The sequence below is a fragment of the Athene noctua genome, chromosome 13 (genome assembly GCF_965140245.1).
Source record: "Athene noctua chromosome 13, bAthNoc1.hap1.1, whole genome shotgun sequence".
Taxonomy (NCBI): Eukaryota; Metazoa; Chordata; class Aves; order Strigiformes; family Strigidae; genus Athene; species Athene noctua.
In genome coordinates, this window is record NC_134049.1 from 443,467 (window position 1) to 465,811 (window position 22,345).

The 22,345-nt window shown below is 36.2% G+C and overlaps 1 protein-coding gene across 1 annotated transcript in view; it reads right to left on the minus strand.

The window, feature by feature from the left end:
* Window positions 1–312: 312 nt before the first annotated feature.
* MINDY2 (MINDY lysine 48 deubiquitinase 2) overlaps window positions 313–22,345 on the minus strand; it is a 31,742-nt gene continuing 9,709 nt past the window's right edge. The window contains exons 3-9 of the mRNA XM_074916686.1: window positions 20,941–21,005; window positions 17,983–18,141; window positions 17,014–17,116; window positions 16,305–16,447; window positions 6,551–6,724; window positions 5,143–5,316; window positions 313–3,941 (exon numbers count right to left, since the gene is read on the minus strand). Coding sequence (XP_074772787.1) covers window positions 3,822–3,941; window positions 5,143–5,316; window positions 6,551–6,724; window positions 16,305–16,447; window positions 17,014–17,116; window positions 17,983–18,141; window positions 20,941–21,005 — 938 coding nt within the window. The 3' untranslated portion in view covers window positions 313–3,821. The remainder of the gene's footprint in view (window positions 3,942–5,142; window positions 5,317–6,550; window positions 6,725–16,304; window positions 16,448–17,013; window positions 17,117–17,982; window positions 18,142–20,940; window positions 21,006–22,345) is intronic.

Sequence of the window (22,345 nt, forward strand, 5' to 3'; positions counted from 1 at the left end):
TATGCTTTCTGATGAGGATACTGCATCAATTAACTTGCATTTCCTGCGTCACCTGCTGTTTAAGGTTACAACCTGGAAGAAGTCTGCTTGTACATAATTCATTCAGTATGTTGTATGTAAGGATGTACTTTGTATAACTGCAGCAGTTAATAACTATGATAAGCTTGCCAAGGGTAAGAAAGCTGATCTAAACAATGAGCTGGCTTTGGATTACAGATCTGCTGTAGCAGAAAAGAAGAAAGGTTCAGTTAAGAGAGCATCAGCTTCACCTTTTACTCGAGTATTTCCTGCTGAATACACCAAAAGATTCCATTTCAAGAACTCAAATCGCTTTTTATTACATACTGGAAAATTTTTTCAAGAACTTGTATATACAAGTTTGAAGAAACATTTGACAATAACGTGAAATACCAAATGAGTGTAGAGACTGAGTGGCAATCCAGTGCAAGTGCACACAGAAGAGCATATGCTTCACTTGTAGCGCGTGTGCCTGCGATCCACAGGAAGAGCTCTGTAAGACAACCTGGACACATACTTTATTAGATTAACTAGATGGCTAGCTACAAAATATTTTTTTTTGCATTGTGTTTAAGTGAGTTTTCAGGAATGCTGATTTTATCCTCTGGTGTTACAGTCTTCCTTTGGATCTGCTTTGCTGAGTCGCAGACTCCGTGAGTGTCACAAGGAAAGTGGCATATCTGAGCGTTTACAGAGTGCCCTTTAGGAAAACATTTATAGCTATGGCAGTGCTCAAGTTTTTGCTAATTTAAGAATACCTGTATTTAGCCTTTTTTATTTCACAACTACAATGCAACAACAAAAACTCTATAATTCTGTTTTCTGTGCTAGCTTTTATCTAGTGGAAAAAGTTCTACTCTACTTTTCTAGACGCTTTCATATATATTGTGTAGGTATTTGGAGCATGTGCATGCTGAACTGTATAAACAGACCTAAAGTATAAATCTGTATCTTTCACCAGAACATGGAGCTTCAAAAAAAGAGGCAAATGAAGGAAACAGTCTGAAGTAGACATTGTCTTTCCGGTACTCCATTAATATTTTGCAATATTGTTTTCCAAGCTCGCTATTATAGATAAAAGCAGTTCTGTTCCGGTTTTTGTGATCATCAGATACTGTCATAGATACCAACCGTGACAGCTGCTTCTGGAATGGTTAGTCACAGGGGGGTATAAATTAAGCTTCCAGATGTATTTCATTTTGGATATTAACAAGCTCACCTGCTTATAACTTCTATCACTGACAAGCTCAACTCATGCAAAACAATACCCTCGATTTCAGGAATTCTTTACCTTTTTCTCTAAAGCTTCAAGACCTGTAAAGAAAAAAGGATATTAACAGAAAGCTTTTGAATAGCATGCCTGCCATCTCAAATAACCTGAAACCATAAACTGAATTATCTGGGAGTTCAGACTTGATGAGAGTCATTAACTCTTCTTCCTTTGTGATGAGATGACAGTATTACGATAACTACAGTATATTAGGTTGCAGGCACATCTGTCTGAAACTGGAAATGTTACCTGAATTCTTCTAGTATGAGCAAGTATCTTAGGCAGAAAGATATACTCAATAGCCATAATGCCTGCTCCACCTAGATTTGTTCAAAAAGGAATTTAAAGTGGCAATACTGTCACTGAAAATAATAAGATAACAAACACTTAGCTTGACATATTTATTTTTCAAGGTCAATAAATAAATGTAAATACACAAATTTGGAAAAATCTTAGTAACAGAATGTTTTTAAACAACATTCTGGCTTGAAGTCTTTGTTATTGACACTACTGGAATATTTTCTGATCTGCTTAAAGTAGGTAAGTCATTATATGTTGGTGATCCTCCATCATATTAATTTGTTTCAAGAAGTTAGACTGCTGCAAAGGAAAAAAAGACATCAACCTTTGCTTTAACATAGAAAATTATCTGAACTGCATACATTATTAAAATTACTTTTCTGGGCATGACTTTTCTAGAGAATAGAGAAAGTTTTTAATTTACATTTTGCATATTAGAGACCTCCTACTGTTCATTACTTCATTATTATAAAAGGGAAATTGTAACAAAAGTGGAAAAAACAAAAGAGAAAAAGGCATGGAAGAAATAAGTGATACAAACTGGCCCTTTAGTTAATAAGACATTCTTCCTTTACCCATCTGATTTTCATTCTAGGTTCGTAACAGATGTATGTGATGGCTGTTCCCATCACTTCAGCAAGCCTGCTCGAAATAATTTTAAAGCGGCGTTTTACCAGTGGACTTGTGTTTAGACACTCAGTCTCTTTCACAGACCTTCCCCAAACACCTGAAACGAGGAACACCATGTCCCACCTGGCTGCCTTAGCTTTCCCAGATTATTGTACACTAATGCACTTACCCAGGCTTAGAGCATGAATACATAACTTACCCAGGAGAAGCAGCCTTTTTCAAAAGTATCTATAAATTGCTAAATAGAAATTTTTATCAAAAAGGTTCAGCAAGAAGATAATTGTTATTGACTTAATGGAAGTGGAGGAAGATTTGTGGTTCCCTCAAAATTCAGCAAGTATTCTGTTTCTGTATTCTATAAATACTACAAGACGCAACATGTTTATTTGGTTCCCATAAATTAGAAAAATCTGGTTTCCAAAAATTCTAAATTAGTGATTTAAAAAACAAAATATTACACCTGACCACCTTTTCCAAACAATCTGAGAGCAGCCTTGCTTCTCTCTCACCCTTCAGAAGTGTGCTTTTTAAGGATACATGATTTATAAAACAAACAAAAGAAAAAAGTGTGTGTTTTTAACTACAGTACACTTGCTTAAATAAATAGACAAGTGGACATGTTAACATCATGTTAAAGTTCAAGGTACTTCTGGAAAAAAAGGCAGATAGTTAGTTATTTTAACTCTGCATTCTTACATAGAATAATGATTATTGTAGACCTTAGTTTCCTCCCATCATTCACCTATTCATATGGAGAGGTCAATAAATAAGAACTTATCTGGTCCAGTTTACCTACAAGAGAAAAAATACTAAAAAGAAAAAGAAGTTACCTATAAAATTACTTGTTTAACCCTGATAACATCTGAGTTGCCATACCCAGTTTGTAATTGCAAGAAAAGCAAACAATATTCATCTTGCTTATTAATAAATGCCCCGTTTTCTATGACAATTTTTTGTATGATGCCTATCAAGTCACATACTCTTGGGGCAAGAAAGCTGGCCAGGAGGTGCAATGATAGCAGTAACACAGTATAAATCTGGGTTCAAAAAACCGAACATACCAGATCCAGAAGCAAAGAAATCTGGACACACTGAGGAGGCAGTGCCCAGCTGTTATTTGGGCTCTGGTGGTGTGAAGACTATACCCAGCCTAAGATAGAGTTTCATACCACATAAGTAACACAGAACTCTGTTGTGCTAGTGTGCAGACTTCAGGAAAAAGTCTTACACAAACCAAATTACCTCCTTTGTTTAGAGTAGAAGATAGAATAGCTTACTAACTGATGTAATGAGTAATGGATGTCACTGTGACACAAAACTTGCCATGATTTGTGTGTTCAGCTACAAGGTGCAGTATTTCTGATGACTAACTCAAAGCACAGCCGCATTCAACTGTGATTTGGAATCCCATCTCGAGCAGCACGCACTATGACTTTGAAGGAAGTCTGTATGATTGTAACAAAGTCACCCATCCTCTCTTGAAACATGAACAAAATCCATGGGGTAATCAGGCACAGGCGGCATGTAACGGGTTTGTCTTCCTTTACTCCTTGTTTTTGCTTCTGAGAACATGCACTTGGCTCCAGACTAAATCCATTTTCTATTACAAGAGAACACAGCTAATCTTCTCCTTTTCTCTCTCTTTCTCTCGAGGCTCTTTACGTTTGCGTTCATTACTCCCAGATTGTCTTCCACTTGCTGGAGAAGCAGCACCTTGCACCTGCTGTGTAGGAAAAATAAAAATCTTGAATAAAACAACCATTATTTTAGAGGCAGTCTGAAGTACTACTCTGTGTTCAACTTCACAGACAAAAGTTTAACTATTATGCGAACAGCCGAATTCAGGTAGGGTCCTTTTGTATAAATACTCCAGAACTGCCACAAAACTTATTTCTAAAAAATAGAAGCAGCAGCTTTTTGTGACTAGAAACTAGTTAAGAAATTGCCAAGGGGGTTGGTATACAGAGGCAACATAATGTGTGTTAATTCATCATCTATTCCAGCTGTCACCCATTCAGAGCTGTAGGCAAGCAAGCTGCCAAGTCCTGTTAAGCAGGTTCTTCAGCTCTTCCTGCTCTTTGCAGCCAGCAGTGGTGGATCTTTGTCTTAGAAGTAGCTACTGATGATTCTATTAAAGCAACAAGCAGTGGAAATAACACAACTTCAATTGTCAAAATTTTTGTTTCATGCTTAACCAGCACACTGGTTAATGGTTCTGTATTACTCCAGGCCAAAGATTCAGCCTTCATACGTATTTTTACATATTTGTTAATAAAAGCAGTTTTAGAAGTCATCAGCAGTTAAAAATTCCCTGAACCCAGAACACCAACTTAAGTTTGCCTCCTGCAAACACGATTCAGTTATATGGCAATTTTGTATATATACGTGCATGAATAGCATCTTCCAAGCATTTTGAAAGCAACTTCTTATAGGGATGGGAAAAAGTGTACTGGGAGAAACTGTTTAATTCCGAATTTGAAACTGGATTGAAGAGATTCACATGGTATGACAGACTGAAAACCCTAGAAACATAAAGCAACAAACTTCTGCAAGAAAAAATAAAGACAAAACTTCACTATCAAGAAGCTCTTATTTGAATGCTATTTTGCAAGTAACAAAGTATTGGCTAATACAATTTTTGTAACCTTACATATTAACTCATTCCATAATTCCAACTTAAATAGTAGGAATGACACCCTAAATTAGAAGGTCAGGCCCTTTTTAAAGTGGCAGCTACTGCTGTTATCTTCATGCACACTCCCAACACTTACGGCAGATTTCTTAAGATTCCTATATTCGTCTCATCACTTGCTGTAAACAATGCAAACAGCAGTCTTACCAGTCTCAAACATTTACAAACGGAGATGTGTCTATATAACTATTGTTAGTACTCCCACATTAGTGACCATATTCTGCTCTCTTACCTGGACCTGAGCAGCTGCTTGTTCTTGTTCCTGATAGTACTGAGAAGCTCTCCTGTCCTCCTCCTCTTGGAGCTTCTTTGCCAGCTCTAGATCACTGATTCCTTCTGGGATCTGTTCCCAGTTAATCTCTTGATTTTGCTGCTCTTGTTGTAGAGACAATGCCATCAGATAATCCTAAACAGTAAACTTGCTTATTAATGCTCTTTCACAGAAAAGAGTCAAGTCATACCAAGTGATTTTTTTTCAGCCTCTGCAGCTATACAGTACCGTCACTTTTCTCACAGCCTCGTCTTCAAATACATTTACTTCATGGAAAACAGGAGTTGGTTTCAGAACTTGTTCATAACCTGACCTGCAGAAAGGCTGAAAGCCACTTTACATCTCTCCTTTCACCGTGCCTATGTCACAGCACACAGAACACTAGCTAGTTTAAAGGAAGTTGCTTTCAGGTTTAAATTTCATTACCTGGACAGCAGCAAAAGTGTCAGTTCATACCAGTTCTAGGTAAAGATTTTGAAGCTGTCTCTTTGTAATTTTCTATTTCTAATTAATGCTCTGATTATGCTTGATAGACTATCTGTCACCACTCTACTGAACAGTGGGGGAAGTACACCAACAAAGAACACTAACTCCTAAACGGAGGAGAAAATAATCAACCGGTAGTTTTAGAGATGTCCAGACAGCTACCTAAGATGTTATTAGCCCTGTTATCTCTGCCAGGTTCTTTATTATAAAACAGGAAGATATGGTGCTTGAATTTATTGAAAAGCATCTGCTTATTCATTTTTTCCCCCAGTATTTAAAAAATATTAATAGCGATTATTATAAAACTAAACTTATTCTGCTTGTTCAGAATGTAAGATTTCCAAGGAGCCTGGTCTTGCTACGTGCTTATGCGTTCACTGGTACAAGTCCTGTCTCGGGCATGACTTCTGGAAACTATTCTGTGTAGTCAAGAAACAACAAATACCCACTGTCACACACAATCTGCTGGGCTTTGTGCTACAGTCAGCAAAGGCAAAGTTCAGTTACGACAATATTAATGTGCTGAAATGAATTTGTTACAGGGGGCGGAGTTTCACAGTGGTCTTTGTTTCCACACACAAGGCAGATGTGCCATTTCACCTGAGTTCTTTGCAGAAGGGGATTCTGAGCGATTAAAATCAGATTTTCCAAACTATTCATAGTTTTGTCTTACTCTTCCTCCCTTGAAGTCATGCAAATACTTCAAAGTAGCACTTCTGAGAACCCGAACCAAAATAATTTTTTTATAGTCCTATGTATGCATGAGTACACATACATACACCTCTGTGTAAGCATCCATACATATGACTACAAAGTAGTACTAATTGTTATATATAGTCACAAGCAAACAGAAAAACGCAATAGAAAGGCAGAAATCCAGTACTTGATCTATTTGATCCTGCTGCCCTCTGTAGACAGTTTCAGGGTCTGATGGAGGCCGTAAGTGGAACTCAGAATCACAGAAGTTCCCATCACCATCCACATTGTGTAAGCTTTCCCAGACAACTTTCTCTTCTGTAAGAAAGCCCTGGTCTGTCACCAACAGGTAAAGCTGACCCTACACAGAAGAATAAAGAAAACCTGTAAAACTAAAAAAAAGGGTTTTTTACAATCTGATATAATTATCAGAAATAATCAGCTATACAGCTGTTGCATTCCAGTAAAACATTCATTTAGGGGTTTTTTGCAAGTTTAAAATTTAAATGAATCAGTAGACAGCATTCAAACAGCAGATAATAGTATTCACTGCTAAATTAACAGCCACACTTAATTTCTGTATTCCATCCTGTAATTTTTCATTATTAAAGTTCATATTGACTAAAAATTAATATAAAACATGAATATATACCTTGATAACTCCTTGGAAACACACCTAAGAAGTATACCTCAAGACTGGCAATGTAAATTTTAAATCCCAGGATAAATCACATTAAATTCCAAAGACAAGACCTAGAGACAAAGGTGATCCTTCCAAATAATCCAAGAGGCTTGACCTCAAAATGACCACATCTCAGGCTTCATTTTAGAATGGGTTTTGACAGAATGTGAGGTTTATTTCAACTGAAAAAACTAAATCTACAATTGTTGCTATTGCTTGTCACCAATAACTGCTTTTGTTGGATTTTAGCCTTTTTACAGTTCCGTAAGGCCAAATTTCTTGATTTAAAACTCTGAAATTATAAAATGGGCTGGTCTGGGAGTGAAAGAGACACTACTAACAAGTCCAGAAGCCAAGGTACAGGAAAGATGAAATGCAAGCTTAGGTTGAAGGGACGGGAGAGGAGCTGAAATCAAAGGAAAATTGCAACAGCAGGCCCTCAGGTGCTGCATGCTTGAGGGACAGCAAAGCAGTGCAAAAATCCATGTTTAAATTTCAATTTAAATTCAGATTTTAATGTTATCCTACCCTTTTTATCATGATTTTGGAATTATACTCCAAACCAAAAATATTGTTTACAGCACATGAAGACTGAAGCTGCCATTAGTGTTACTGAATGTACCAGATCAAGATACTCAATGCAAAACTGGCTGCAGTGTTTTAGCTGTAAAAATCAAAGCAGTTTATTGTGACACCCACAAAAATCTGCTGTTTGTACTACAGCAGCACACAAAGGGTTCTCAGAGATCACTGTGCTAAAGATGCACCAAAACACAAGGGGCAGTTCCTGTTCTAATGATTTCATAAGCTGAACAGGCAAAAAATGAAAACATTGCCCCTAGTCAGCAAGTACAGAACCAGCTCACTGATTTCTCTCAAGTCATTAAAAGACTGTAAGAGATGCTGAAATTAAAATCAGATATCTTCAATCCTACTAAGTTACAACCACCCCTCTGCAGCTGGTAGATCATACGACACGGAAGTATTATTTGAAGACTGGCATGCAGCAGTTGTTCTTGTGTTCCTTAACACCACAAGACACACTCATACAAAAGGCCAAACAGAACAGATAAAAACCCACAAAGGACACTACTATATGTTCAAGTTTTGAAATGGCAGTTACCTCAGCACAGGTAGGCCTGCAGACATAAATACCATTGTCAGCCACTAAGGTGATCTACGGAATCATCTTCCTTTCAGCAACCTGCCTAAAAGCTGAATGCTATTTCTGATGATTAAAAATCACCCAAAGAAAATGAACGGAAAAAATTTCATGTTTCCAATTTGCACAGAAGACCTATTTTACAGCATCTTATAAAGAAGGGGTTTTTTAAAATGTAAAAAAAATACATCACAAAATCTTTAAGGTAAGTGTCTGTGAACCTTTTAAATATTATTTTGACCAGCACATTGATTCAAACAAAACCTAGAAAGTAAAAAAAAAAAAAGGGGGGGTGTGTCAAGTTCTCCTCTATTACACCACACATTTGGCATTACTTTTTAAACAGTTCATAAACAGTGTAGCTTAATAATGCTGAAAGAGGAAAATGTTAATGCTTTCAAAGTCTCCCAACTATTGTGAACTGAACTTTTCACATGCAAATATTAAAGTATATCATTACCTTTATGGGAATAGAATTTAGTCTGTGTCATTCGGAGATATTTTAAAGTTAACACTCATTTGAAATAGAAACCTGTTTCAATCTTAAATAAAACTCATGTTCTTACTGTGTTTAAGACTTCCACAGTTGAACTCTACCTGAACACTGATTTTTAAAATGTCAGCTTAAATTAAAAAAAAAAATTAATACAGCTCCTCAGTGAAAGACAATAAACTGCACTATGTATCACAACATTACCTAAACAATACCATTCTAATTCCAATACCAACTGCATAGTTTAAAAACATGCTGCCTCACTCTGACCAAACCTAGCAAACCAACAAACACAGGCTCCCTAGTACTTGGGAAGGGTCAGCTCCTTTTCACTTTGTTGGAATGAAAGAGCAATGGGAAAGCACAGAGCAGAGATGCATCTTTCCCGTTTTGGTTTTTATCATGTGCTCTGATCTCTCTTCATATTAGTATAATTTAATGGAATTTCTCAAAAAAACAAACAGATTCCCAAGGACCCCCATAATATTGCTAATATTCATGTAACTTGTGGTAATTCAGTTTCATATACAAAACAGGAGGAGTCAGCTCTTTTTCTATTCGGTGTAATGTGTCTAACTCATCTCTACAGAGATCAGCCTTCCTAGACCTTCAATGCTTGTCTTTCTTCTACCTGCAAGAAACAAGCAGATGGCATATCTACAGACTGGTTTTATAGGCACTGTTTTAGTGCCATGCCTGTTCTCTTCCCAGCCAGCTTCACTGGCACACCCAAATTCCACTGAGGGGATTCTGTGAAATGAGAAAATCTTTTCATCATTCGACCTTCACGCTGCCTCTGAATCTGACATGCCCGGTGCTAGGAACCAGCCACCATTCTCCAGCACTTACCAGATCATGCGATCATTCCAGCTGCTAAGAGATACTGGTACACAACCAATACAACACTGGGATTTCTGACCTGATGTGCCCAGTAGTTTCACATCACGTTTGTAGCCTACCAAGCTGAGTTTCTGCACTTCAGCTCCACTCAGTGCAACACACAAGGAGGAAAAGGGAGAGGGCACACAGTGACAGAATCAGTAAGAATTAAGTGTAGAAACATTTATTTACATGGAGCTAAAAGATTAGGAAGGAGGCTTCAAAAAAAGATAAAAAACCAGAATGTGTTTTCGACTTAATAGATCATGGTCCTGATTCTGCATTTGCCTGCTAGTCCGGGTTAAAGCTAGAACAGGGTGATCAGCACACTAAGGTCATGCAATGAAGCTAACGAAATGTACACAAATATGCTTTTCAAGTTCACCTTGCCAAGAACAATATCATACTTTACAAGCTAAATGTGCTTCTACCTTCATAAAATCTTAACTGTCCATTTCTAAATTATTACAGCTAATCTTTTAGGTTTATTTTTAAATGTGTTTTTTTTTTTTAAATAAATACACAGTCTCATGTGTTAACACTGCCCCCAAAAATACTAGCACATAATACACAGCAGTAGTATCTTCTAACAACTGTTGTCAATAGGAAATAAAACAATAAAAGAAAGTCTCGAGTGCATAACTGTTAACTGTGCCTACAATAAAGTTATGAATAATTATTTATCCTAAGAATCAGTATCTAGATATTGTAGACCAATGCCCAGATTTTATAGTTTCACATATAAAAAACTGGAAATAAAGATAACAGCAAGATTATTTTCCTGAAGAATGATCTCTTAGTCCTCTGGTTTGCACAAAAAAACCTCTCTGAAATGCAAACAGATGCAGGCTGCAGGTGATGTTACAAGAACTCCTTTCCTGGGTTAACTTCATGACCAGATTCAGTAGTTAAAATTAATGCTTTTAAACTACTTGTTCTGATGCCAATTAACAAGTTTCCAGCAGTTTAGAAGACTGAAAAGGAAAACCTAACGCCTGTCCTACAGCTTCATACAGTACAGACAAACGTTTCAAGCCTTATCCTTTAAAGTCTAAGTAGATGTTCTCTTGGACTTCTGGATCAGATCCCTTGGGTTTTGTAAAGGTGTTTAATGTTGACATGAATGAGTGCTATTAATTTGGAGATTATCTTAACATTTTAACTGTTAGAGAAAATAAAGAATTTTTTTTAAATGTGTACACCATTTGATTCAGAGTAGCCATCAGAATAAAAGCTGTACACTTACTAAGAAACTGAAGAATATTTAAACAAGTTTTTAAGAAGTTATACACATCGCCTCTACTATGGCAAACTCAGACATCATCTTAAACACCTACGGAAAAGTGCAATTACTGCTACGAAATATACTTTGTATTTGAATGAAAGTCTGTGGAGTTCTGAAACAGAAACCCAACATTTATAAACTAGAAGACATAATTGCAACACACATACTTAAGAATCCAAACAGGTAAGTGTCTTGTTACTTTTCAGTAAAGAAAACAGGTTGTATTAGAGTCACATCAGTGGGAAAAATGTTCCAACTGAACTAAGATATTCTTACCAAACTGATCCCCTCTTTACAGTCCTGTTTTTCCTTGATCTAGGGAATTATCATTTGATGTATCTATTATCTGTGTAATGAAAAGTAAAGGCAAAAAAAAAAAAAAAAAATCACATCTTTAACTGCTGAAAATGATTACTGTATAAACATGAGCCAAGACTATTAATATGCAATTTAAAGGGACAGGAAGCAGAATAAGTGATTACTCGGGCAAATGGACAAATAATAGTGAAAGAGATTAAGTATCTGGTAACTGAACTGCCATTATTAACTAGCACTCACCATACTTTGACAGATATCTAATATATTACAGAACTGCCATATTTGTTTTCCCTTTTATATACAATAATTAATTTTTTTAAGAGTTACATATTCTTTCATAAAAAACATTATTCTAAAACTTTTTTCAAATCAGAAATGACAACATATTGTATTATGCAAATTTTATTAACATTTCAGAATGGGAATAGTAAATTATTCAGTACTATCTTAAATAATATAAGCTAATAATTGAACTGATGGTCTATTCTGAAATGCAATCTGTGAATCTTCACAATTACATGGTGACATCAACTCAGAAGCTTTAATAAAAACACTGAAGTCTTTCGAGGAATATTACTTCAAAACTTGACACTGTAATTTCTGAAAAAAACTCACTGCCCACCATTCTTCTGCTATTGTTACTCTACTTGTCAACTTCCACAATTTTAAAGTGAATGCTGTATCTAAAACAGAAAAATTATTATTGAATCAGCCCTTTCCATTTAACTCTTATTCCCAGAGTCAGGAATTTGGAGGAGATGTAAAAATGGAACAATCGTTACCTGCCTGAAGATGAACCTTTTAGGAGTGCCCATATATTAAACTGGAGTATTTCAAAACAGTAACAAATATTTTCAAATACAGCGACCTAAAACCAGTTTCACCCCCTTTTGCTTTTTCTCTTGTTCATAAGTAAAATTTTTTTTTTTTAAATGCAAGTGTTTTTAAAAGTGTTCTAATGCATTTTCTCACCTATTATTGGTCCACCTCAAAGTATTCTCTTCAACCCCGTAACTAGTGTAGGAATGACTTCTAAATGTCTGCTAGCAGAGACTGTTAATAAACTTTTGCCTACATTATGTAACAGCACTGATACCTCCCTAATCTACACCAGATATTCATAATGTTGCTGTATGTTCATAAGCATAATATTTCTGATCTTGCAAGAAGCACTGACGAGTAAAAAACCCAGACACCTATTTTATTATTGTTAGTTTAGTGACAATTAAAAAATAATACTAAGCCACATTCGTGAGGAATCACTCCAGTTCCCTTCCTTACAAGCTCCTTTACTTTTCATGCAAAAAAATTTAAAAATATCTTGGAGTCAATAGAGACACTGGACACAAAGGCAGCATGAGTAGATTAACCAGCCTTAACAATCACACTAGCTGGGCACCGGTTTGCCCAAGGAGTTCTTGCCACTATGCAACACTGCGTAACAACAGCCTATGAAAAAATTTTCAAAGCAAAGATAGAGGAATTCTCAATACTGCACTGTTTATTCACACTTTCACATAACTCCCATTTCAGTAAAACGGGCCTCTCAAATGAGCAATGCAAAAGCAAGGTAAAGATCCTTTGATCTGACTCTAAACTCCGGATAACTGGGTAAAGTGTTGTCAGTATTAGTAAATCTTCTATTTTTAAACAGATAGTATGTGTCAAATAATAAATACTGCAAACCCTTTGTAAGAAAGGCTTAAACCCCAGAATTATATGCACAAAGGACTTTAGCAGTCTCCATCTCTCTCATTTCTGCTCTAAAATATCCACATGATTATTCTTTATTAAGGAATAAAGGATAAATGCATGTGAACGTGGAATAAATATAGTTTAAAAAAATAAATCTGTTCAACCAAGCAACACAAATATTAAAGATGGCTCAATCACAATCAAGTGATTGCCATGTGGCACCAATACAGAGCAGAATTAAAGCAATTTGGGCTCATCTGTTTTATTAGGAAACCCAATATGTAAAACTTTAAATTGTCTCCAATTTATGAATTTTGTTCTTTGATTTATTTCAATAGCACCATGTATTTTTTTTTTCTTAAATTACTTACACCTTCGCAATCCTACAGAAGTTAAGCACATAAAAGAACCTGGAACAGTGTTCTGTGTTTCCCTTGAAAAAGCCTAGCAATCCAGGGGTTTTTTTTTCCTTTCTTCCATTAAGCGCAGTTAAGATCAATGTACGTTCTACTTTTTTTGAAATACAATACTGAAATCCAAGTCCTTTCACTAAAATATCACCCTTAGAAATCCCCACTGAACTTAAATATCCCCAGTATATAAGTTGCTATCAACTGTACACGAAAGCTTTCACTGAAAGTTTAAGTATTAACTTCATTACAGTAAGACACAGACTAATGTACTTAAGGGATTTTAACGATAAATTCTTGTTAATTATCCATAGTGTAAACGCTTCTAAAAATACACAAGTTCTATTTTAGATATATAACTTACTATAGGTATAATTCCCATTTGTTAACTTCAAACCAATATATGGAAACCCAAATAAAACAGTTATGGAGGGGGAAGCAGGAAGAGCAGTATTACAGAGAGAATTGCACAGTTCTTGTCCCTAGAAGTTCTACACCTTCACTTTCTCTGGCATATGTTGTATCTTCAGTTTTCCCAATTGATTGACTTTTCTGACTACTGCTCAAACCATGAAGTAAAAGAAACTCCATTAAAAATCTGCAGAGCTAGCATTAAACCTTGTAAAAGGTAAAGCAGTTGAAAAAAATATCAACTCTATGAACTCGTATTAGTATCCCGGGGGTCCAAAGATTTTTGGATATTTATCTTGGCTAAAAGCCCAAGTCAAGTCTATTTCTGACTTCCTTGCTACGAAACAACACCTAGTCCCATATAGCTATTGCAAAACCATTGTTAGGTAGGTTAGAAACAGACAGAAGGGTTACTGCTGACTTAAAATAAAATAATAAAGAATTTCTGTCTTTTTCAAAAGAGTTTCTTGATAGCTCAAATTCTGTAACATACCACTCACCAGAAATCCAAGGCAAATTGATCAACACTGTTTCAAAGTGACAATCCCAGGAACTAAAAGCCTACGGACAACACGGAAACTGCGAGGCCACCACAACGACCATGAAACACAAGAACCACCCATGTTCCACAACTTAGCATTTCACAAGTCTAAGACTTCTCAAAAAAGACAAGATTAAAACCACAGCGACTTAGAAGCAGTAAAGCTTAAATACACAGCTAACAAATAATACTAATCTTCAAATATTTTAATGCAGTATTTATTAGGACTTGGGTTTAGTGCTTAAAGTTCAGACACAGATTTCTACTCACTGCCATAACCTGTTCTGTATTATTAATATTGGATATTTAACTTACTGAACTTTGCATTTCTTTAAGGAAAAGGATCTCAACTAAGCGTAGTTTAGAAGTATGAAGTTGATAAAGCACTGACAAACACACACCAGAAGACTACAGTCTACATTCTACAAACAAAATTCTGTATTTTTAATTCACAAGGTCAACGTGATACCGATTGACTGTATTTAATACAAAGAATATTTCATATTTTTAAAGTTTAATAATAGCACAAAATTGAATTATTTCTAAGAGGATATGAGTGTTTTATCTGGAATAGCCTTTAAAAATAGTAAAGAAGGTTTCCTGCACCTCTAGGTACCATTTGTACCCAGAAAGTGCATCTGTACTTCTACTTTTTTTTTTTTTTTTTTTTTTTTTTAAAAAATCAAGTATTTTTGAGGTTGGGTTTTTTCCCCCCCATAATGAAGGTAACCATAAACAGTGTACAGGCATCCATGACAAACTACTACCAACTATTGCAAGAGCTACATGGAGAGAAGCAGAACTATACCTCTTACAACTGTGACATACATCAGCTTCACCAGGAATATAACAATTACAGTTTGGACCATAGACAGATATATTCCACAGCTCTTAAAAACAAACAAACACAGAAGAAAGGAGGAGAAAGATCCTTTTACCTGTCCTAGTACTTTAAGAGAACATCACCATACAGATTCAAAACAAACCTTAGATGTGCTCTAAGCAGCTATTAGAAAACCAGATGTGTTACCTGTCTGTAGAGCTAATTGTTATTCATCAGTACTGTTCAGAGCTTTAGCTCAGCTTATGAGCAGTTATTCAAAATGCCAAAGATAAATATTAACAGTCAAGATTAGCAGACAGAGGGAGCAAAAAGGACTAGTCCTGCCAGACGGAAAAGTTAGTGTCATTCACATGAGGTACATGATGTTACCACGTAACAGACAGCTCGAACAGTGGTTCCTTAATGTTTGGGTATGTTACACACTCTCCTTTTCTGCATTTATTACCATTGTTCATAAATGCAAGTGTACATGAAATTAAAGTCTTATTTCTATACAAATAATCAATATGTAGTTTCATGAGTTCTATACAAAGGTGAAAACTCCTATAAATGTCTAAGGATGATTTGACATTGAAAGCCAATAAAAAGTTTACCTCAAAATATTCACATTTATCACTGAAGGGAATGATTAAATCTTAGGAGACAATCTGACCATGGCCCTTTCTACCCAAGTCAGATACATACGGGTATACTATCATGTCAGTAACAGCAAAGTTGTGCTAGAAGGAAGATGCTCCATATGTAACTGCCAACTTGCCAAGGCAGATTCCCCATGCCACAAAGGAAGGAGCCCCAGAAGCATTAACCACATTGTCACCTGCTTTTCATACCCTGGAATACTCCTTTCAGAATTCTAACCATTTTGCTTCCCCAGTTTCAGATTCAAAAAAATAATCTCTTCCCTAACAAAGAGAACCAATATTGTAGTTCATCTCAACTTCTCCAAATATTTGGTATTTTGAACACCATGATGAGGCTACTTATCTACTGGCCTAAATGTAAAGCAAAGTTTTATATCCTCACAAACAAGAAATTAAATTTATTAGCCTTATACTTGCCAATCACAAACTGCAAGTAAATTTAAGCTATGTAAGAAATGTACATCATTATACATAACCACAAAGGGTGTTAACACAGGGAGAAAACTGAACATGAAGGGAAGATCTACAAGAACAATTAAAACACAAATCACAACAGTAAACACAAAAATGTTGAATGTACCTTATATTTGGTCATGGTGCTAAAATGGTTGTTCCTGAAGAACACACAAAGCTCTCCCTCCTGGACAGCTGATGTCAACTCACACAGTCCATGGTATGTCAACTGTGTAGCTGTGTTATTTAGAAATTGCTCAGCTACAAATCCTACAAGAGCAATACATACTGTTATGTGTGCCTCTTACATACTCCCTGGTATATAAGACCTGGTTACAACGGTAATACTATTCCCATCTCTTCCCTAAGACACTCCCATATCACCACAAATCTAAAACGAGTTGGAAGTTCTAAAAGCTCGGCATTGTAGACAATCCTGTCACGTTCAGAAATGCTATATCCAATTCTAGTATTACTGGTTCTTCCTTGTCATCACATAGTATGCAATTTATATTCTAAACACAAGAGATAATCTATAGCAAAGATGAAATCTCAATGCTGCCCATAGTACCTTTTCATAAAAGGAAGTTATCTCCAGCTTTTTTAAAAATTTATTTAATAGATCAAGAGAATGAAGCTGATCCTTGGTTTGGAAGTTGCACTAAAAGAGTTCGTAAGACAATCACAGTGCTATCTGTGTGCCCAGGGAAAGAACTTCTCCTAACAGAGCACAGCTCTTCACACTTCTGTCTCTACATAAAGACCCACATACAAAACATCTAGCTAATATTTGATATGGTAGATACTTTGATAAAGCATAGAAAAAAGTTACCCACCTTCACTAACCAGTTCACTGTTGTCTGACTGTTTACAAGAAATTATCTTCTCCACTAGCTGATTGTAACTGCAGTTACCCACGGCTTTTACTATGTCAGCAACCTGGAGCAGGAAGAACATACAAAACGGAGAACTTACCCTTGTGAACAACAGAACACAACTGTTAGCCTACAGCAATTATTCATAAGAAAATAAGAAGAGTTTCAACAAAGAGAGGACCCTATCCCCCTAAAAATATGTGGCCAAAAAGTTTTACCCTAGACTTACACATTTTGCTGTCTCAGATCCCATTTAAAATCTGTAAGTTAATGCTTAACATCAAAAGCTGTTGCTAAAGTGGATGGAGGAGAGAGACAATGGGGCATCAGTCAGCTCAGTTGGGGTGGGGGGGAAGCCCAACAGTGTAAAAGAACAGCAACTTTCAAGAACAAGGCATGAAGAGGAAAAAAAAAAAAAAATCTGAGGCACATTATTCCAGCCAAACTCACCAGTTTCCCCCTAAGTAAACAGTATCTGTTTACTGCTTATTAAACGATTAAAAATAAATTGTATGTTTGTTAATGATGCAGTTCTCCCTTAATTCATTCTAACTTCCTCAGCTTTCAAAAGCAGTGACTAGTAAAGGAGGAAAGTAACCTTGCATTCCTTCCAAGTGTTTTCTAATGAGCTTTCAAAAACAATGTCTGGGACACTGTATCTGGAAACTTCCTGCCTCCCTCAGAAGAACAATTCTCTTTTACATAGTCATTAATTCAACACAGGTTTTGCAAGTTAGCTGGACTACAGACTTAGTCTCTGCAAAGTTACCACACTAAAGAATGTGTACATTCTGTACTCACTCCTCTCTGAAGAAAATCCAATTTTTCTGACTAGATTTTAAAAATTCATTACCATGATCATTATTATTGATTCTAGTTAATATTCTGGAACATAACTTACATTCTGTTTGAATTATTGAAAAAAGTTACCTGAGGGTCCACTAACCATCCATGGTACAAGGGGATATCAAGAAGATCAAACACTATGCACTCAGGTGTGTATTCAAATACTCGTACACCTGTGAACTTCACGTTGACATCCAGACCCGTCTGTAACTTGTGTAGAATCGCCATTGCATCACTCATGTTCTGACAGCAGAAAGAAAAAAACAATGACCAAACAGAGCTTTGTACACTTGGTGGTCACTCTTGTAACCCATCATCACTTAGCAGTCATAGTTCAACATTTTAAAAACACATTTATGAAAGGGGAAATCAGGTAAACAACTGTTTCAATGTACATTCATGTTATTCATTCTCACTGTGCCAGAAGAGATCTGAAAAATAAGAATGCTCCCTCCAACCAGCTGTATCTGAGAGTTGTTTCTTCTACTCATAAACTGCTTTTAGGCAGCTCCTATTGCTTTTAGCTCCACTTCCCACAGCCACCAGCCAGATGTTTGCAAGAACTGGGTTCTAGGGGAATCTTTAAGGGCCTCTCTTGAAGTTTCTTCTCCCCTTTTAAGTGCTGCCTTACGAGTCAGGCTGAAGGACTTGCCACCACAACGAATGAACAAACAGAACCCAGCCTCACAGATCTACTTGAAGCACTGAATCCCCCAGTTAGAGTTGTCAAGCAGTGAACAGCAATGTAGGATCTGATTTTTTTGTTGGTTTGTTTCATTAGAAAAGTTTTGCTATCTTAATTTGGCCATACCTCTAAATGGCCTGTAGATTCTACCATGGAAACAAGTCATTGAAGTAGCATTTATTATAGTAGTGATCCCAAGGGAATCCTAAGGGGAATTAACAAGTTATGAAGATCCAATCACACAAACCAAAGAAGAGCCAAAGAAAAGGTGCTTTGAGAGACAGTTCTCTTGAACCAACAGACATACCTTTCCTGACAAGAAGGAAAAAGAATTTTCCACTAAGTGAGAAGAGTCCACAAAGAGTATTACCAGAAAGTATCTGGAAAAGATTCAGGGAAACTGAGGCACTTTGTTTCTTGGGTTTTTTTTTTTTGGGGGGGGGGGGGAGTTGGCTTAGTTTTGCAATATTCCACTGCTTAAGAAGAACTCCAGATTGCGACAATGGGAGAAAAACATGGCAAAAAATGGAAACACAGATTGGAAAGGAGATGGAGACAAAAGATTCACGGACTAAAACTGCTGATTGTTAGAGACAGTTGCCTCTGTGTTGTATTCTTTTAATAAGACAGTTAATGGAATCAATAAGGGAAGACAAATAACTGTGAATAAGGATGATTGACCATAAGGACAAATAATGAGAAAACTATTAGAGCTAGGTAGGCTAACAAGGCATAAGTGGGGTACAGAGTGATGAGTTATTTTATCAAATTAAAAGCAACTTGCTGAAATGCAGGAAAATTAGAGATAACTGGATCCATTAAACACTAACATAACCAATACATTTACTTGAACATTCACTTCTACAGCACATCAGTGTACACATTAATAGAGCAGAATGCTCTATACACAAACCTGTATATTAGAATGTAAGACAGACCTTAATACTTTTAAGAAGTCACAGAATCCCAGAATCATCTGGGTTGGAAAAGCCCCTGAAGCTCCTCCAGCCCAGCCCTGAACCTCCCCCTGACCGTTCCCAACTCCCCCAGATCCCTCAGCGCTGGCTCAGCCCGACTCTTCAACCCCCCCAGGGATCCCGGGGACTCCCCCCTGCCCTGGGCAGCCCATTCCAACGCCCAACAGCCCCTTCTGCACAGAAATCCTTCCTCAGAGCCAGCCTGACCCTGCCCTGGCGCAGCCTGAGGCCATTCCCTCTTGTTCATCACTTGAAAGTCAGTTTAAGAAATCAGTCTGTGCATCTTGTAACTCAGTCTTGTAAGGAACGTACCAATTCAACCATACAACACTCACTAAGCAAACATACTTAGTGAAGTAGCTACATCATTCAATGCTTCATGATCCAATTCTAAGCACTACAAATCCAGTTGTCCGAAAAATTTACTGGAATTTCTTGTGCAAGAAGAAAATATTGTTTTAGGCAAAGAATATTAACTGTGTGACAAGATAAACACAAAATTATGATTAACACCAAGACTTAGTTCCAATGCTTCTGAAATGTAATAATTTTGTAAAACAGCTGCCCCATTAGTTTCTTTCTCCCCTCATGTGATATCATTTATGCCTCTATAAGTATATTTACAACATTAAAAGAATCCATTCAATCTTCATGCTGATTTCAACTACCCCAAGATACTCAATTTGATTTTCAACACTGAATGAGAGCAAGAAAAGGCCTAAAAATAAATAGAACTAGCTTGAAACTGAACACCTACAATAAATACAAATCACTTTTCCGTGAGTAATCAAAAAACCACCAGTGACCACAGAGCTTGAAAAATTTCCTCCAAAATACATAAACATCATTTTTTAAAGAAACTAATAGCATTATCTTTAACATAGAAACACTTTTGTGATGACATTAAAATAGTGGTCAGTGAAAATAATACAGCCTTTCATAATACAGAATCAACCTCTTTTTGTCCATCACAACTTAAGAACAGAGATCTTTCCTGCTCAGTTTACTTTCTCAGAGAAAGCCCAGCAGGCATCAGAGCACACTGAAGGATGCATAACAGAAGACTTCAAAGAGCAACCACCCTGTTAAATACTTCCATCTGTACTTCTGTGTTATAATTCCTCAATAAAACAAAAATTTTTTCATTATACTCATTGCAGGCAAAAAAAAAATAAAAATTACTTGTGTTCATAGATATCAAGTTTTTCCTCACTAATAGGAAGAATTTATAAATAATACTCTACATCAAGCCTGGACAAAAAGAATACCTACGAACAATGGTTTGTATGTTTTTGGTTTTTTTAACAAGATGATAAACCTCAGGTGAGGAAAAAAGTTCCTTCAGACATAATCAATTTTAATTTAGCAGCAGCTCCTTACCTGCTCATAATTTAGGCGCTGAATTTCAGATATCTCTTTAGGTTTTGCATCAAGAATATAGTCTCCTAAAAGCAAAAAGGAAATTAAGTTTATTCCACACTCAAAGCTTCAAAATTTCTATGAACACTTCTGAATGATCATAAATGCCATCACTGAAGCTTTCTACCAAATTAATGAGATCACATTGTTTATAACCTGAATTATAATTATGAAGTAAAATATGAGTATAAAAACCACAGTAAGATCATATTATCAAACGAAATTCAAATGGCCAATGTTGTTACTAAAGCAGCATTTCATCTTCTCTTGGGGTATCATACCAATCTCTTAAATATTCAGAAATTTACCTCCCTCTGTGCCCCAACTTACAAATACAAAAAGGTCGAACTGTTCACACTAAGATGTGTAATTGCATAACAGTTTAAAAATGCAACCACTTATCCTCACTGATACTATGAATATTTTGGTGTATGTTTTCACATGCCACTAATTCTGAAAGGCTTGTATTCCATCTGCATCTACAACACAAAGGTAATTAATCAGTTAACACACTGGGGTTCAAGGTTTATAACATTTTAGTGACCAGTATCCATAAACTGCTTCTCCCAAATTTTTCAGATTTCAATTCTTTTCATCTTAATTCCCCTGCTTCATTCCTAAAAAATATGTTTCTGCTCATAGAAAAATATCATTACAGGTTTTGTGATTTATAATCTTTTAAGTTAAGATTGTTCAAAGTGGTTGAAGGGGTTTGTGGGGTTTTTTATTTTTTAAGATGTAGAACCACCATTTGGCAACTGTTAACCCTGTTGACTGAATAGGAACCTAAATAATTTGAGCAGGTAATTATTACTCAATTTAGTAAGGTAATCCCAGAAGCTAATATATATGCCTTCAAGAAAGAATACACACATTCAGCCAACTGTGATTATGCAGTGACTTCAGACAGTATTATTCTATCAATACAATTAGAAGAAATGTTTAGACACAGGCAGAAAGGTTTTTATTTTTAATTATGTAATTAACCACTTCTTCCACTGAAAGATTCAGTGATATGCCTTTAAAAAGAACAAGCTACATGCTTTACAAGCAAAAAGAAAAAGAAGTTTTTTCTCCTGCTTAAAAAAAAAAATCAAATCTAGTGTATTAAGCTCAAACATTTTACATTTGTTAGGCTACAAAAGGGAAAGAACTGTGGTACATATAGCTTAAGTACTAGGGCAATGGCACTTTTAACACCTGGATCATTCCAGGCTCTTGCAGTTACAGACTTGTCAGATGGAAACAGCTGCCGCTGTGCTGAGCGCGGAATCTGATAGTGCAGCAGTGCCTGCAAATGAGACCTCAATCACTGTGATGACTACAGTAATGTCTCCTGTTACCTTAATCGGGCCATACTACCAAG